Source organism: Rattus norvegicus, chromosome 9 (assembly GCF_021556685.1).
Source record: "Rattus norvegicus strain SHRSP/BbbUtx chromosome 9, alternate assembly SHRSP_T2T, whole genome shotgun sequence".
Classification (NCBI taxonomy): domain Eukaryota; kingdom Metazoa; phylum Chordata; class Mammalia; order Rodentia; family Muridae; genus Rattus; species Rattus norvegicus.
Window position 1 is genome coordinate 101,903,324 of NC_141542.1, and position 18,433 is coordinate 101,921,756.

The following is an 18,433-nucleotide window of genomic DNA, read 5'->3' on the forward strand; positions in this document are numbered from 1 at the left end:
CCCCTCCCCACTGTCCTTATGTGCAGACGCACTGTCTCCATCTGCTTCTAAGACAGCTCTCTTAGGGTAACTATACTCCTGGCTGGAGCTTCCCTTCACCTTCATCTTTTCAGCTGTGAGGAAAAATGAAGTAGCCCTTGGAACAGTGGCTCTCAACCTTCCTAAAGCTGCTACCCTTTCATACTGTTCCTCATGTGGTGACCTCCACCATAAAATTAGTTTCCATATGATAGTCTGTATATGCTCAGCTCGGAGAGTGACAGGATTAGGAGGTGTGGCCTTGTTGGAGTAGGTGTGTCACTGTGGGCGTGGGCTTAAGACCCTCACCCTAGCTGCCTGGAAGTCAGTATTCTCCTAGCAGCCTTCAGATGAAGATGTAGAACTCTCAGCTCCTCCAGCACCATGCCTCCCTGGATGCTGCCATGCTCCCACCTTGATGATAATGGACTGACCCTCTGAACCTGTAAGCCAGACCCAATTAAATGTTGTCCTTATAGCAGTTGCCTTGGTCATGGTGTCTGCTCACAGCAGTAAAACCCTAACTAAGACACTCGGTAAGTGTAATCTTGCTACTTTCATGAATAGTAACGTAAGTATCTGTCCTTTCCAATGGTGACCCTCATTTGATCCACAGAGTCATGTTAGGAAATCACTGCCTCGGAAGCTAGTAGGATCCAAGTGGGTCTGAATCCCTGACAAACACTCAAGTTGTTTTGTTGGGCAGGTGGGAAAGGTTATTTTGTGTGTTGGGGAGGTAGCCCAGGCTGGCCTCAAACTCATGCTCCTTCTGCCTCAGAGTACCTGGAGTTATAGTCACAGGTGCACATGCCCCTCACATGTGCGCATGCCCAACTGTGTCATGAGTTTTCTTTTGCACTGTGACTTGGATCTCAGCTTCCTGGAAGGATCCATTTTAGCCTGAGCGGAGTCTTACTGTAACTCATCTCTAGATTTACACCCGGGATTTCAGGGGGTTCTTCTCCACCCACGAATTGGATTCAGGCCCAGAGCTTGCCCAGAAATGTTCTTTTGGTCTGGCCTTGTGGGCCTACAGGAACTCACAGACAACCCAAACCACAGCTAGTTAAGTTTATTGTATTTAATCTAGGTGGCTTTAACTCTCCATCCAATGCAAAGGAATGACAGTTACCAGTCCTCTCTCTGCTTGTGGTCTTGGCTCATTGCCCTCTAACAGAGCCAGGGAATTGCTTGCTACAGCTGCAGGGACACATTGATGGGGCCCAGGAGATGACTCAGTGGATAAGGACATCTGTCTCCAAGTCTAATCATTTGAGTTCAACCCTGGAGACCCACATGGTGGAAAGAGCAGACTCCCCCAAACACCAGGCCTACTCATACACACATACAAAGTAGGTAACTGAGGCGTAATATAAGTTTGAAAAAGGTGAGTTCTAGGGCTGGAGAGATGACTCAGAGGTTAAGATTACTATCTGCTATTGCAAAGGACATGGGTTGATTCCCAGCACCCACATGGCAGCTTCTAACTGTCCCTAACTCCAGTCCCGGGGGATCGCAGTGGGCCTCTTCTGACCTCCAAGGACACCAGGCATGCATGTAGCACCCAAACATGCCAACAAAATACTCATATCCATAAAATAATAAACACAAGAATCTTAAGAAAAAGAGAGAATGTGTTTTTGAGAGAGACAGAGACAGAGACAGAGACAGAGACAGAGAGAGAGCGCACACTGGTCTCTTCCAGGAGCTCAGAGTTCAATTCCCAGCCCCCTCATTAGTGGTTCACATCTGCCTATGATTCAAGCTCCAGGGATCAGGTGCCCTTTTTCTGGCCTTTACACACATATGGCATACACAGACACAGGCACATAACTAAAACTAAATCTCTTTAAAAAGAGAAGAAGCTATTCTTGAATTATGGAGCACGCCACAGAGAACCATCTCCCAACCCCCACTGCCTCCCCACATGCCCCACTAGAGTGCTCAGGGTTGGGGCCACAGAAGGCAGAAGACTGATGGCTCTCCAGCCCCTGCTTGCAGAGCATGGCTGGAGCCTTTGACGTCCAGCATGTAGCTGAAGATGTGGGCTGAAGTGTTCTGCATATTCTAAGGAATTAGTCGAAGGTCGAGTTTTTCCCATTCGCAATGTCTTGATAATTCTAGAACCTGAGAAATGGGTTTAAAGGGATTCATTCATTAGTCATTTCTCCTGCATGTATTTGAAGGTTTTTTTTGTTTTTTGTTTTTTGTTTTTTGTTTTTTGTTTTTTGTTTTTTTTTTTTTTTTCGGAGCTGGGGACCGAACCCAGGGCCTTGTGCTTGCTAGGCAAGCGTTCTACCACTGAGATAAATCCCCAACCCCCGTATTTGAAGTTTTTATAATTAATGTTTTGAGAACTTTTCTTGGGCCCACAGTTAGGGTTTGTCCTGCTCTGAGAAAGCTAGAAAAGTCAGGCAAAAACCTGTAAAGCAAATGAGTGCTTTGGCAAGTTCTAAGAGCCCAGAGGTTGGGCCATTTGGCTCAGTGAACTGCACTGAACCCAATGGGACAGTGGGGACAGAGACACTCTGGTACTGAGCAGAAGTTGCAAATCTGAGTGGTTAGGGGGCTGGAGAAATGGCTCAAGGGTTATGAGCACTTCCTGCTTTGTGAGAGGACCTAGGTTCTGTTCCTAGCACCCACATATGGCAACTTATAGTCACCTGCTATAACCCCCATTCAGGGGACCCGACACCCTCTTCTAGCCTCTTCTGGCTCCTATATGTACGTGGTGCACATAAACTCACACAGATCAACACACATTCATAAAATAGATAGGACCAGCAAAGTGGCTCTGCAGACAAAGATGCTGGCTACCCAGTCTTCCTAGCCTGACTGCCTGAGTTTCATCCCTGCAGTCCACATGTGGAAGGAAAGAACCTACACTTGCAAGTTATTCTCTCTCTCTCTGTGTATCTCTCTGTCTCTCTCTGTCTCTGTCTCTCTCTTTCTCTCTCTGTGTGTCTGTCTCTATCTCTCTCTCACACACACTTAAATGTAGTAAATTTAAATAATAATTAGTAAATAATCTTTCAGTCTCTTATTAAACATCACAGGGGGTCAGGGGAGCTGGAGAGATGGCTCAGAGGTTAAGAGCACTGACTGCTTTCCCAGAGGTCCTAAGTTCAAGTCCCTGCAACCACATGGTGGCTCACAACCATCTGGAATAGGATCTGATGCCCTCTTCTGGTGTGTCTGAAGGCAGCTACCGTGTACTCATATATAATTCATAAATAAATCTTAAAAAGAAATCAGAGGAAGTCCTAAGAGGTAGCATAACTGAGGAAGTTTGACAGTTTAAACACATGGTAATTGTACCAGGCGGAATGGACTTGAGCCAGGATTGATCACTTAGCTCCTTTTGAGTCACTGTGACCAAATCACTTTAGGGAGGTTTCAGAGAACCAGTATGGCAAGGGAGGCAGGGAGGTATCCATGCAGCAGAAGCTTTTAGTGGTGAGTGATCACATCACTTTGGGCGGGGAAACACGGAGGAGTCCCAGACCGGAAACAGGAGCAGGTGAGACCTTCAGAGGTCCAGCACCAATGACCTACCTCTACCAACCAGACTATATCTCCTAACGTTTTCAAAAGCCCATCCAAAATTATGCCACCCATGAGGGAACCAGCATCCGAAACAGGGGTCTGCACTTGTGGTGTGTGTGTGTGTGTGTGTTTGGGCAGGGGGTGGTGGTGGTGGGGGATGGGGGAGGTTCAAACTCAAACCGTAACACCCATATTCACAAACTGTGTGGTTCTGCAGAAATTGAGCTGCTGCCAAGAAGCCTCTTCTGGACAAACAGAGACTGGGTAGACCACTCGAGGATTAACAGTGCTCGCTGCTGTCCCAGAAGACCTGGGTTTGCCTCTCACTACTGCGCGTAACTCCGCGTATCTAGGGAATCAACCAACCTCTTCCGGGCTCTATGACACCTGAACGCATAGGATAGATAGATAGATAGATAGATAGATAGATAGATAGATAGATAGATAGATAGATTCACAGACATGCCTGAAAGTAGGAACAAAAATAAATCTTAAGATTAAAAATTGAATCCTCCATTGCGGAAGCCACCTTGAATTTGTTCTCACAGCACTGTAAGTAATAAAATAGATTTCGGTCTCAGACACATGCCCTCCCCCCTTCCTTACACAGAGCTCCTAATCCTTTGGACTTTCCTAGGTGATAGGCGTGTCTATGCCCCAGTGAGGTAGCCCTCTGCAGGCTCCTGGCTAGAGACTGGCCACCAGAAAGAGAAAGGCATAGTTAGAGGCTGGGAGCCTTTCACAATTGATAGTAAGGCGCCTCCATAAAGAGTCCGACTTCCCAGGAAGGTGGTGGAGTCTCACACCTTAAATCCCAGTATTTGGGAAGCAAAGGCAGGCGAATCTTTGAGTTTCAGGCCAGCCTGATCTACAGAGTTCCGGGCCAGCCAGGACTACACAGAGAAACCCTGTCCAGAAAAACTCAGAAAAAAAAAATCCAAATTCCTACTTCTAGCTACTGAACGATGCAGGGGTTCTCAAGGGGCACCCATCTTTCCCTTGCCCATGTTCCTATATATAACTTCCGATTTATCTATATCCTTATCAGTGTTCTTTATAATGAACCTGTAAGCATGTTTCCCTGAATTTAGTGAACCATCCTAGCAGATTCATAGAGCCCAAGAAGTGAGTCCAGAGAACCTCGATTTACAGTCATTTGACGACGCACAGGAGATGGCCTATTACGTGCGGTCGATCAGTATGTGAACTGTGGAGCCCTTGCCCTGTGAATCTGACTGCAGCTCCAGGTTGCTACTCTCAGACCTGAATTAGCGCACACCCAGCTCGTGTCTGCCCGAGATTACTTGATAGACAGGGGGAGACCTCCACACGTCTCCTGTCGGAAGTGAAGTGATGGGTTACATGTATGCAAAACAAAACTAGTCCCCTTCGCCATTTGAAAGACATATGCAGAAATTATGCTTTTACTAGTTAGACGTCTTTGGCTGCAATAGAAACCCAGCTTGAACCAGTTTATGGAGAAAGCAATAGTGATCGGAGGTTGTTGGAGATGGTGTGGCTCACAAAATGGATGGAGGAGCTTCCAGAATGAGAGCAGTCCTAGGACCCCGGAAGTTGTCTTCCTCACAACTTCTCCAAGGCAGACTCTCAAATCCTGCCTTAGTGGGAGGAAGCCTGTGAACACAAATAAAAAAAAAAGCTCCCTTTAATTAATTGTTTGCTTTAATTAATGTGGCCATGATGTTTGGGGTCTACGGTCTCCCCCATCTTTGGCTTAACAGGTTTCTGGAGTAGAAACTGCCCTAGAGCTCTGTGATGGTTTGAGTATGTTTGGCCCAAGGAGCACCATGATTAGAAGGTGTGGCCCTGTTGGAGTAGGTGTGTCACTGTGGGTGTGGGCTTTAAGACCCTCATCCTAGCTGCCTAGAAGTCAGTATTCTGCTAGCAGCCTTCAGATGAAGATGTAGAACTCTTAGCCCTCCTGCACCATGCCTGCCTGCATGCTGCTATGTTCCTGCCTTGATAATGGACTGAACCTATGAACCTGTAAGCCAGCCCCAATTAAATGTTCTCCTTATCAGAGTTGCCTTTGTTATGGTGTCTGTTCACAGCAGTAAACCCTAAGACAAACTCATTGGCCAGCCAGTCTGACCAAACTGATAAATTCCAGGTTCACGGGGTTGGGGATTTAGCTCAGTGGTAGAGCGCTTGCCTAGGAAGCGCAAGGCCCTGGGTTCGGTCCCCAGCTCCGAAAAAAAGAAAAAGGAAAAAAAAAATTCCAGGTTCACTGAGAGACCTTGTCTCATACAAATAAAATGAAAAACGAAGAAGGGATTTTTATGTTCTCCTTTGGCCTCCACATTCACCTGAAAGCACATTGTACACACATGTACATAGACCACACACACACACACACACACACACACACACACACACACACACACAGACTTTATCACTTCTAGATGCGTTTGCCTGACTGCTGGGATCATGCTCTCTGTGTCAAGCACGGCTCTCCGGGTTGGCAACTATGGATTCAGTGTAATCTGACAGCAACCATGTTGAGTTATAGCTGTCATGATTACCCTTGAGTAATCCTGGTTGGTTTCCCACAAATAGTTTCTCAGCATACCATAAATAGTCAAATCCACGAAGTGGTATGTAGGACTGGACGACTGGACCCCGTTGCCAGGAATATGCCTGGCTCTTTGATACTGGCTTGAGATACACCAGGTACATTCCAGCTTGGATGAGGTCACTGTTGTCCTGACTGCTGTATGAAGCCCCATCGGTTGACCCAAACTGTAGAGTTCTGCCTGGGCTTGCTGCAAGTCCTATTTCTTTCAGTAAATCTCCAGAAAGCTAAACTCTAACAGCTGGATCGGTCTGCCGAATTCTCCTGTCACAGGGTACCTTGGGCCAGCTTTCAAACTCTGGGACTGGTTGTTTCAGATCAATAACACACCCTACTCATCCCCACCCCTGACCACAGAGATGAGCAGATTCTGTGCTCATCTGAACTAAATTTACACCATCCCTTTGGCCACAGTAACTGGTTCAGAAGGAGCATGTGACCTGTTTGAACAAGGCCAGAGTCGGTAACCATTCTTCCTAGGGATTTTCTATTGAAGTGTGATCATGCCATTGTAAAATGGCATCCAGGGAAGTCTACAGTCATGTTCTTCAGCGTGTGGAAAAGCTTGAGAAAATTAAACCATCACCCAGACAGGACTCTGAAGAACCAGCCTGCCTCCATCTTGGGTTTAAAAGCCATCTTATAGGTTCATTCCTGTTAATGATTAAACCTCTGTTTCTCAAGCCCTGGGTTATGCCCGACCTGTAACCTTAACTACAAATGATTCTGTTCTGCATGTGGCAGGAATGGAGATCACAACTTTGTTTTAAAAAGTTGTTCATAGATATCTTGTAACCCTACCTTTGTTTCAAAAGTTATATGACCACCCATGAGTACCTTGTTATGACTAGCTGTTGCTATGACTACCTTGCTATGCCCACCTTTGCAGCCATGTCTTTGAGGAGGTCATCAGGACTAACTTGTTCTGCTTATGTTCTGTTCCTGTGACCCCCCCCCTCCTATTTTACCCACCAAACCCTTCTCTGGAAAACCCTACCTCTGGGCTTGTCTTCCTCAATGAGTTTGTCTTAGAGTTTTACTGCTGTGAACAGACACCATGACAAAGGCAACTCTGATAAGGAGAACATTTATTGGGGCTGGCTTACAGGTTCAGAGGTTCAGTCCATTATCATCAAGGTGGGAGCATGGCAGCATCCGGGCAGGCATGGTGCTGGAGGAGCTGAGAGTTCTACATCTTCACCTGAAGGCTGCTAGCAGAATACTGGCTTCTAGGCAGCTAGGATGAGGGTCTTTTTTTTTTTTTTAAAGATTTATTTATTTTATTTGTATGAGTACATCACTGTAGCTGTCTTCAGACACACCAGAAGAGGACACTGGATCCCATTACAGATGGTTGTGAGCCACCATGTGGTTGCTGGGAATTGAACTCAGAACCTCTGGAAGAAGCGGTCAGTGCTCTTAACCTCTGAGCCATCTCCCCAGCCCCTAGGATGAGGGTCTTAAAGCCCACACCCACAGTTATATGACCACCCATGAGTACCTTGTTATGACTAGCTGTTGCTATGACTACCTTGCTATACCCACCCGTTGCCAGGAATCACCCACAGTTGTCACCCACAGTGACACACCTACTCCAACAAGGCCACACCTTCTAATCATGGTGCTCCTTGGGCCAAGCATACTCAAACCATCACAGAGCTCTAGGGCAGTTTCTACTCCGCCCCCCCCATCCCACCCCACCCCCAGTGACTCTAGTACTGAGGACAGAGGGACACTGGCCTGGCTTCTACGTGTGTGTGGAGAGTGGAACTCAGAGCTTCCCTCTAATACAGCAGCCAGTTTGCCAACTGAGCCATCTTTCTACTCCCTGATCTTTCTGCTCCCTGAAGGTGTTTTTGTTGGCCAGAGCTCAGAGGCACAAATGCTTGGATTAGACTTGCTCTCCCTTGGGCTGGAGAGATGGCTCAGTGGTTAAGAGCACCGACTGCTCTTCCAGAGGTCCTGAGTTCAAGTCCCAGCAACCACATGGTGGCTCACAACCATCTGTATTGCGTTCTGATGCCCTCTTCTGGTGTCTGAGGACAGCTGCAGTGCACTCACATCAATAAAATAAACAAATCTTTAGACTTGCTCTCCCCAGCTCTGTGAGTTCTGAGGACCTCCCCCCTTTTAGACATTTTTAAATTAGTAGTAAACATTTATTTGTTGCCAGGCCATGGTAGTACACACCTTTAATCCAGCACTTGGAAGGTGGAGGCAGGCGGATTTCTGAGTTCCAGGCCAGCCTCGTCAAGAGAGAGTTTCAGGACAGCCAGTACTATACAGAGAAACCCTATCTCAACAAACTGTTCACTTTCGTTTATCTTTGTGTGTTCTTGTCTGTTGTGTGTGCAGTGCTTGTGGTGTCCAGAAAAGGGCATCAGATCCCCAGAAACTGGAGTTACAGATGGTTGCAAGGCATCAAGTGGTTATGAGGATGGGATCTGGGTCCTCCAGAAACTTTTGTTAACTGAGTCATCTCCCTATCACTAAATGTTATTATTATTTTTTCACTAGTATGTTTCTTTGACTTGCATGTGTGTATGTTTTATACCTGGTGCATGCAGTATGCTTGGAGGCCAGAAGAGGGCATTAGATACTCTGAAACTGTAAGTGGTTATAAGCTGCTATGTAGGTGTGGGGAATTGAACCCTTGTCCATCTCTTTAGCCCTAGAGGGCTCTACATCATGTCGTCCATTTTGCCAAAGACAAACCAGGACAGGTAAGATGTTTGGTTTGTTGTTCTTTGTTTGTTTTTTTGAAGATTTATTTATTATATATAAGCACACTGTAGCTGTCTTTAGACACACCAGAAGAGGGCATCAGATCTCATTACAGATGGTTGTGAGTCACCATGTGGTTGCTGGGATTTGAACTCAGGACCTCTGGAAGAGCAGTCAGTGACCTTAACCACTGAGCCATCTTTCCAGCCCTTGTTTCCCCCCAAGTGGTTGCAATAGGGAGAGTCGTGGCTCCATCTAAGACTTGCATGGGGGCGCAGGGGGATGGGATGGTTTATGGTTGGGATGGTTTAACCCTCAGTAGAAGACCCAGAAATATTTATTCCTGACTGGTTTGGGGGAGTGAGTACAGTTTCTAAATTTCACTAATCAACTGGGAGACACAGAATAGGAAGCTGAATGTTGTTTGGTGTTGCCATGGGAAAACAGGAGGATCAGAGGCTAGCTGGGATTTGGGCTGCATGATATGTAGGAGGAAGAGTGGACACTTTTGTCTGCGTCCTCCTCAGAACACAGAGGATGCGGTACTTTGGAAAACAAGAGGGGGAAGGTATTAATTGGGGCTGTTTTGCAGGTGCACAGAATTCTGGTGAAACACAACAGTGTTGGCCTATAAAACACAGAGCCCATTATCCATCCTGTAGACACAAGAATCAATCAGAGAACCTATGTGACTCACTTAGTATGATGCTGGGCACAAATATGGCATATTTAGCAAATAAAAATGTGTTCCCATACATGTACAATAGAATATTGCAATACTGCTGACAAAGTTATCCGAAATTCAAAGAAAGTTGGACGTTCTATATTTCATCTGGTAACCCTTGGCACACAATTATACTAACAATAAATATTAACTGAGAATACATCTAGGGGAAGTTACATTTAAGCCATAGTACCTGGGCAGAACTTAGGACATAGTACTCTTTTTCTAAATGTAGCCTTAGTTAAAAGACATCCTAATCACAAAAGCATTGACAGGGCAGAGAGCTCAGGAGATGGGGCCCCCGCCCATCCTAGAGCTTCTTTAAAGGCGAGGCATCTCCCTTCTCTAAGTCCTTGGAGGCTCCCACTTTTTAAGGTCTGGAAAGTAGTAATATAGACTTCTACCACAAAGCCTCAGCACTCCGAAGGGAGGGGAAGGGTTTTTTCTTGCCTTAAGCACTGACTTTGGACCAGAGAAGGAAGAGTAGAGTATTAGTTCGGAATACACTCAGGGCAGTAGACTGGGCAGCACTTTGAGTCATATTTAATGCAATAGGCCCCGGGGATCAAACTCCCGCAGTCCGGCTTGGAGGAAAGCGCTCTAAGCCATCTCGCTGGCCTCCCAATTTGTTTTGTTTTACAAATCTAAATTCACACGGGAAAGACACAAGTGCCTCTAATAATCCATGGAAGATTGTCGTAGGTGGAAGTGTGGTGCTCGGATTTAAACAGGCAGATCTGAGTTTTTTTGTTCGTCTGCAGTCTAGGTTAAAGACTACGGCCCACTACAGGACTTGGTACAGCCTCACTTCCGGCGCTGACCACGTACGGTACCGCTCACTCTCCCTCCCAGGATGCTTCGCGTCGTCTTTGCCCTGCAAGATTGGCCGGGTCGCCTCACGTGACTTCGGATAGGTAGCGGTTGCCGAGGTGACAGCAGGCGAGCTGGCGGTCTGGAGGAGTGAGAGCACAGCCCCGCAGCAGGTAAGCGCGGACCTCCTTGCGGCTGGACCCTTGGCGCAGGCCTGGGATCATCGCCTGGAGAGCTTGCCTTGTCCGTCTGGGTTCCTCCCTGGCCAGGGTCGGAGGCGGCCGCCTGAGCATCCCATTGCTTCCCCCAGGAGCCCCTGACTCCGCTGCGGTGAGGCGGACTTGGAGTGGCCTCGGGCCTTCTCGCTGAGCATTGGCAGCACGATCTCGTGGCCTGGGGGTATTTAGGTTCCTTTCTCTCTATAGTTTTCATTAGTAGTCTTCTTTCCCAGCGCCCAGGGAACGCTCAGACATCACTGAATCTAAGTGGAAGCATGATACTTGCAGGACAAACTCATCAGCCAACTGTAGGTCTGAATCTCCCGCAGACGGAGAGATGGCATCGTCACCGCATGCCAAAACACTATGAACAGTTTGCTTCTTTCTCCACAAAGTAGATCCTTAGCCCAGAGGTTGTTTGGACTAAGTTAACTTAGCTAAGGAGACAGGACATCCATCCAACACAGAGGGTTCAAGGGCTGCCTCGAACTCACAAGAGATATACACGGGCTGACCGAACCTGATGACTTGAAAACCCAGAATCCACACATTGGAAGGAGAGAACCAACACCTGCACATTCTCCTGCAATAGCAGCATAGATTTAATTCTAGCTCTGGAGAGGTTGTGGGTTTGCCTATGAGGTGGAGGAACTGTGCTAATTAGAATTTCGATTGCTGAGATGAAACAGTATGACCAAAAACAGCATAGGGGAGAAAGGGTTTATTTTGCTTAGGATTCCACATCTCTATTCATCAAAGGAAGTGAGGCAGGGCAGGATCCCAGATGCATGAGCTGCCGTGGATGCAGAGGCCATGGAGGAGTGCTGTTTACTGACTTGCTCCCTATGTCTTGACCAGCCTGCTTTAAAATATAATTAATTAATTTACTTATTTTTTTCCAAGACAGGGTTTCCCTGACTATCCTGGAACTCACTCTGTAGACCAGGCGGGCCTGAAACTTCGAGATCTGCCTGCCTCTACCTCACTAATACTGAGATTAAAGGTGTATATTTACACTATACCAGGGTGTCAGCAAGGAGGTTTTCTTTCTTTTTAAAAGAGATTTTTTTTTTTTTTTTACTTTATGTGTATGGGTATTTTGCCTGTATGCCCACATGAGCACGCGTGCACACACACACACACACACACACACACACACACACATTCACACACACACACACACACACACACACACACACACACCAAGTGCATACCTGAAGCCATGGTTTCCCACAAACTGGTATTAATAAACGGTTGTGAGCTGTCATGTGCTGGGAATTAAACCTAGGTTCTCTAGGGGAGCAGCCAGTGCTCCCAACCTCTGAGCCATTTCTCCAATCCCAGACAGCCTTTTTAACAGAAGTTTCCTTACCGTTCTACTTACCTTCAACATCATGACTTGCTCACTTTCCTTATTTTGTTGGGGTGGTGGTGGTGTTGAGACAGGGTTTCTCTCTGTAACCATGGTTGTCTTGGAACTCAGTCTGTAGACCAGGCTGGCTTTGAACTCAGAGCTCCACCTGCTTCTGCCTCCCAAGTGCTGGGACTAAAGGGGTGCTCCACTGTTGCCCAGCTCCACTTTCCCTTATTTTCAGCATTTTTTTCCTCCACCCTCCTTATAGGTGCACTCAGTGCTTGGAAGCTGCTTGTTGCTGTGTGGTGCCCCAAAGTGTCACTTGAAGCCTCCCTCCCATTCAGACTTCTGACTTCTGGGTCACTTTTGCAGCAGTTGACACTGCAGTCAGCTCACTGTGTGACACCCCCACCCTCGCCTCCCCTGACTCCAGCCTAGCTTAGTGTCCCTGTCCCCTCACTATCACGTTTCTTCCTTCTAGGCAGACCTCACCTAGGAGCAGCACAGGCAGCTGCAAGTGCCTGGGGAAAGCAACAGCACTGTAGACTGGTGCCATCCTATATACATCCATATAGCTTTGGAGAACTCAGAATTCCGGGTACCATGCCTCTTAGTCAGTGTTGTTCCCACCTTCCCTTTTCTTCAGATCATTACTCTATTTCTAATGAGATGGTGACCTCGGCCTTTGTTTTCATTCTCTTCCTTGAATCTCTTTCCATCCAGCTCCAGACCTGTTCAGACCAGGATGTCTAATAGGCATCTTGGGTCATAGCGCCACACAGAATGCTTGCCTTGAGTTAGGAAGGGAATTCTGATGCAAGTGCATCAGTGAGAGGACATTGAAGTCAACCAGTGGGGAGTGCTTCTGGGAATCAGCAGCACAGACGGCTCGGGAGTGATGGGCCAGATGGCGTGTTTTCCCAAGTCTCTCTGGGTGGGTACCATTGAGCAGAGACCAAACAGGATGTAGATGTTTGCAGAAAGAGCATCAAAACAGAACTATGGACATGCAGGTCCTTGAGAGCAGGTATATTGTGGGCATCAGTGAGTTTCTGTGTGTGCTGGAACTGTGTGATGCCCAGTGTGGTTCAAGACAGCAGATAAGTGGAGAGCTACAAATGGAAGCTTGAAGAGATGGGCCTAAGGAGTCTGTCTTCATCTGTGGCTTCCTAGAAACACCTCCATGTGCTGGGATCACAGGTGTGTGCATCACACCCCTCCCTCCAGTTGGCAGCACACCCAGTTTGTGAGGTGCTAGAGGGCTTTGTGCATATTAGTCAAGCACTCTCCACAGCTCAGCGCTTGTGTTTCCTACTGTTGCTGTGAGGGATCACTGTGAACTTGGTGCTTGAAGTAGGGCAGGTTTAGTGTCCTGAAGCTCTGCAGATCAGAAGCCTGAAGTGAGCGTTTCTGGTGGATAGCCACGTAAAGTATGTGACTAGACATCTACTAAGGGGACTCAGATGAGTGTGCTAGATTCAGGCCTTGGCAGCCTGTTCCTTTCATAACAAACTCCAGGCCAGTGCCTTGCCTCCCAGTTCCTGCCTTACCTCTTTTGACTGTCCACTATCAAAGCCCAAAGTGACCAGTCCCTCTTTCTGTGTCTTGTCATTCTGACGCTGGTCTTTCTGCCTCTTCTTCCTCAGTGACTCTCTTGGCCTAGTAATCCAGGCTTATCTCTGTGAACAGCTGATCAGTTATCTTAACCACCAGCACCTTTAAATCCCCTTAGTCATGTGACCTCCCATTGCCCCATAGTCACAGGTTCTGAGGTTCACTATGTGCCCGTCTTTGGGACCTTGTATCCTGCCCACCGCCACCCACTTGTGATTTCTCAGTGGTTTAAATTAACCTTTTTTTTTTTTTTTGTCTTGTAGAGATTTCTGCTGTGAGAATTACCAGTAACAGTTCACTATGGGGGATGTCCTGGCTCACGAGTCTGAATTACTTGGACTAGTGAAAGAGGTAGTTATATGAAGCACAAGTCACAGAAAGGCATTTTTAAAGATTATTTGTGTGTTTGTGTCTGACTGACTGACTGTTCGCATTGTTCGTGAGCCCACAGAGGCCATAGTGGGACACTGGGTTCCTGGAGCTAAAGTTGCAGGCATTTGTGAGTTGCCTTTGTGGGTCCTGGGATTAGAACTCAGGTCCCCAAAACGTGTTTAAATGTAGTGGGACCAGAGAGATGGCTCAGGGGTTAAGCTCACTGGCCGCTCTTCCAGAGGACCCAGGTTTGGTTCTCAGCACCCACGTGGGAACTTAACAGCCATCGGTAATTCTAGTCTCAGGGAACCCAACACCCTTTTCTGGCTTCTGTGGATACTGGGCATGGATGTGGCACAATACATATATGTAGGCAAAATACTCATACACGTAAAAATAAAAAGTGAATAAAACTTTAGAGAGAAATAGCAAGCAAGATTAGCTTGATGGTTAAAAACACTGACTGCTCTTCCAGAGGACCCAGGTTTGGGCCCCAGTACCCATGGTGGCTATCAGCCATCTATAATTCCAGTATAATGTCTTCTTCTGCCTTTGTGGATGCTGTGTGCATGCAGTGTTCAGATACACATGCAGACAAGCTGCCTATGCACATAAAATAAATACATCTTTAAAATGTAGCAGGCTAAGGGGTTGGGGATTTAGCTCAGTGGTAGAGCGCTTGCCTAACAAGCGCAAGGCCCTGGGTTCGGTCCCCAGCTCCAAAAAAAAGAAAATGAAAAAAAAAAATGTAGCAGGCTTACACATCTATCCCAGCACTTGAGAGGCTTCAGCAGCTCAGTCTAGACTTTATGCAGACATCCAGTTATCAAAACAAATGAGTAAATGTCTATATAAATAAATACTAAGGTGCGACATATTTTTTCTAAATTGCAATTTTTTAAAAATCACTGCATGCAAGTGTATTGTGTTTGATTGGGTCTCATATAGCCCAGGATGGCCTTGAAACTGATAGGTAGCCAAAGATGACCTTGAAATCCCCTTCCTCCTGCCTCTGCCTCTCCAGTGTTGGGATCACAGGCATGTGCCGTAGATCACCGTTAACTCACGGCCATTTAGATTTGCTATACTGAAAGCTTGGGGAGGGCAGGACCCAGGCAGGCCCTCCGAGGTTTAGAGCTGAAAAAGTGGAGGCTGGTCAGTGTGAGTAAACTGTCAGACATGCCTCAAGAGACTCTGGAGGGAAGATGGTGTCTGTCCACTTTGGACAGGCAACTGTTCATGGTGGTGATGGTGAATACATGTCTCTGACTGGAACCACAGACTAGACAGGACCAGGGGACCCAGCCACAGTATAGGACCAGTACAACAGGCTGTAACTGATACCAAGTGAAGAACCGTTTGGAGCATTGTTCTTGAGACTGGGAGCTATGCAGGGGTCTCCCTGCTAACGTTTTCCTTTTTATTTTTTATTAATTATTTATTATGTACATGAGTACACTGTAGCTGTCCTCAGACACACCAGAAGAGGGCATCAGATCTCATTCCAGATGGTTGTGAGCCACCATGTGGTTGCTGGGAATTGAACTCAGGACCTCTGGAAGAGCAGTCAGTGCTCTTAACCTCTGAGCCATCCCTCCAGCCCCAGATATATATCCCAAAAATGGGACTGCTGGATCATAGCCTAGTTCAGATATTTTTGTTGAGTGACTTGTTACTTGACAATTGCATGCATGTATGTAATATATGTTTTTTATTTATTTACTTATTATTATTATTATTATTATTATTATTATTATTATTATTTCTATCTTTAGCTTTCTGAGGAACCCCATTACTTTCCATCCATAGCTGGTTTGGTCTCCATTGTCACCAACAGTATAGAAGCTTCCCTTTCCTCTACTTCTTTTGTCACTGTGAGCACTTGTCTTTCTGAAGACTTATTTTATTTTATGATTTATGTGTTTGTGTGCATCTACGTTCATTCGAGTGCAGGTGCCAGTGGAGGTGCCAGTACAGGTGCCAGCTAGAGTGACAGGAAGTTGTGAGCCTCCTGATTCTGGTGCTGGGAATCAGCCTTGGGTCCTCTGCAAGACTATCACGTGCTGAACCATCCCCAGGTCTTGTCTTTTTGATGACACACATTCTAGTGTGTGGTTTTGAGTGTATTCCTGCTGGTCTTTTGTGTGTCTGCATTAGGGAGTATGTATTCAGGGTATTTGGCCTTTGTTTAAATATAGTATTTGAGTTTTATTTTTTTGTTCCTGAATTATGTTCTCTTTTCCAGTATTTAGATTTTGCTGAATTTGAAGACACCTTGAAGACATTTTCAAAAGAATGCAAAGTAAAAGGAAAGCCACTATGTAAAACTGTCGGTGGGTCACTAAAGAAGGACTCCAACTCACTGATGATCCAGGTAAGGCCTCACCTGGCTTCAGCTGTGAAGACACTTCTGACAGTCAGAAAAGTGCAAGTTCTCTCATGTTAGATAAAAATAGACCCAAAGCTGTCAGAGGAGGCACCAAGAGCCACAATGTATCCTAGTTCACATTAGGATGGTTGCTATCAAAAACAACAGGAAGGGCTAGAGTGATGGCCCAGCAGTCAAGAGCACTGGCCTCCTCTTCCAGAGGACCCAGGTTCAATTCCCAGCCCCCACACAGTGGCTCATAACATCTGTAACTCCAGTTCCAAGAGATCTGAGGCCCCCTTTCAGTTTCTGCAGGTACCAGGCATGCACATGTACATGGGGCACAGACATATGTGTAGGCAAAACCCCTACACATAAAATAAAATAAATCTATGTCCCCTCCAGTAATATAGAGTGTTTCAGTTTTATCGTCTTTGCTAATGTGTATTCTTCTCTGGTGTTTGTGTGTGTTTAATATTTACTCATCTTGGATATCCAGTCAATAGCTATTAGATAATACTGTATATTGTCATGCTACAGTATTTACCACTCTATCATCGTGCCCCACTGTTAGTTCCCAAACAGTAGCTTAGAGCATAAGAGGAGAATGGCAGCACACACCCTATCCCCAGGACTCAGGAGGCTGAAGCAAGAAGATCAGGAAAGCAAGACAAATCCAGGAAAAAAACTGCTCTACAAAGATGGCTCAGTGGGTAGGCACACTTGCTCCCAACCCTCAGGACCTGAGTTTGATTCCATGGTGGGAGAACCAATTCCCAAAGGTTGTCTTTTGACCTTATACATTACACACATTAAGGCATATGTGCCAACACGTCACACATATGCACATACACTTACACACAGTCTCTCTAAATAGATATAATTAAAGTATTTTTTAGAAACTCAAACCACAAAAATGTCTGCAGTAGTGATTAAGCAAAATCTACTGTCGGTTGCCTTAAGCTGCCATTCTTAGGCCCAGCTCCAGCAGCACTGTGCTCTCCATGATCAGTGGTGTGGATACATTCTTATCTCAGTGGCCCTGGCTAACAGAGGATTAGTTTGCAACCAGAGGTACAGTGGATCAGCTTATGTATAGAGGTTATTTTAAAGCAGGGGCTGTGTCCACGTATAGATGCAATGGTAAGGACATAGCAAAGATCTGTTATTTACCAATATAGAATCTAGAATAAACTGCAGATGGACCGTTTGATATGTAGAGTCTGACAAGACATGTTTGAAAAATATGTCATGACTCTAAGCTTAAAATACCAGGTAAGTCAGCACTCACCTCGTCCACAGTCACGGAACTCTCAGCCTCCCCAGAGTGCCTGGCAGGGTTTGCAGGGGAGCTCAGCAGAGGGGAGCATGAGGCTGAGGCTAGCCCAGCAGCACAGCCCTGGGCATAGTCACTTCACCACTGTATTCTTCATTCACAAGAAATCAAGGAGCCTCTGACCAGGTTCCCCTAGACAACGGGGGCCTGTGCGTGGCTGCCTATGCTCTGTTCTGGCAGTGCCCATGCACAGTGGGTAACAGGCCGCTCTCAGCTTTTCCAAGCTGGTTTGGAGGACATAGAAATTCATTATTGGGCTCCCTTTAAAAAGTTGTGGGTTTGTGTTGAATGGATGGTAGCAGCTCCGGGTAAGGCAGCATTCTGACACAGTTGTTCTCCTCTGTGGGAGTCTGTCGTACCCCAAGGAGCCTTCAGCACATACACATGCCCGTGCATCCTCCAGCCTCAGAACTCTGTCTGTTTTGAAGGCCTTAGCATTTCATGTGCTCAGAGAGTTCAGGTTGGGTATTGCAAAGACCGGAAATCTAGGAGTGGTCACAGGGCTGCCTAAGGAGCCTCTGGGAAGGAGGCATCTGGCCTTGGTGGGTGTGAGTTTGGGGTGCTGGGAGGATGAGCATCTTATTTGACTTTTTTTGCTTATTTTGGATTTTCAAGACAGGGTCTTTCTGTGTAGCCCTGGCTACCCTGGAGCTTACTCTGTAGACCAGGCTGGCCTCAAACTCACAGAGATGCACCAGCCTCTGCCCCCCAAGTGCTGTGAGTAAGGCATGCATCACCATGTCTGGCTTCGACCTG

At 46.6% G+C, this 18,433-nt stretch overlaps 1 protein-coding gene across 24 annotated transcripts in view; it reads left to right on the top strand.

Annotated features, from left to right (window-relative positions):
* Positions 1-10,503: 10,503 nt before the first annotated feature.
* The window catches only part of Armc9 (armadillo repeat containing 9), a 125,705-nt gene continuing 117,775 nt past the window's right edge, over positions 10,504-18,433 (top strand). For 16 of the 24 annotated variants that reach the window (XR_015628588.1, XR_015628590.1, XR_015628589.1 and 13 more), the window contains exons 1-3: positions 10,514-10,588; positions 13,865-13,952; positions 16,219-16,347. Coding sequence is in view for 17 of the 24 variants with exons in the window: in XM_087565578.1 (XP_087421704.1) it covers positions 13,902-13,952; positions 16,219-16,347 (180 nt within the window). In the remaining 7 variants the exon portion in view is untranslated. 24 annotated transcript variants of the gene reach the window in all.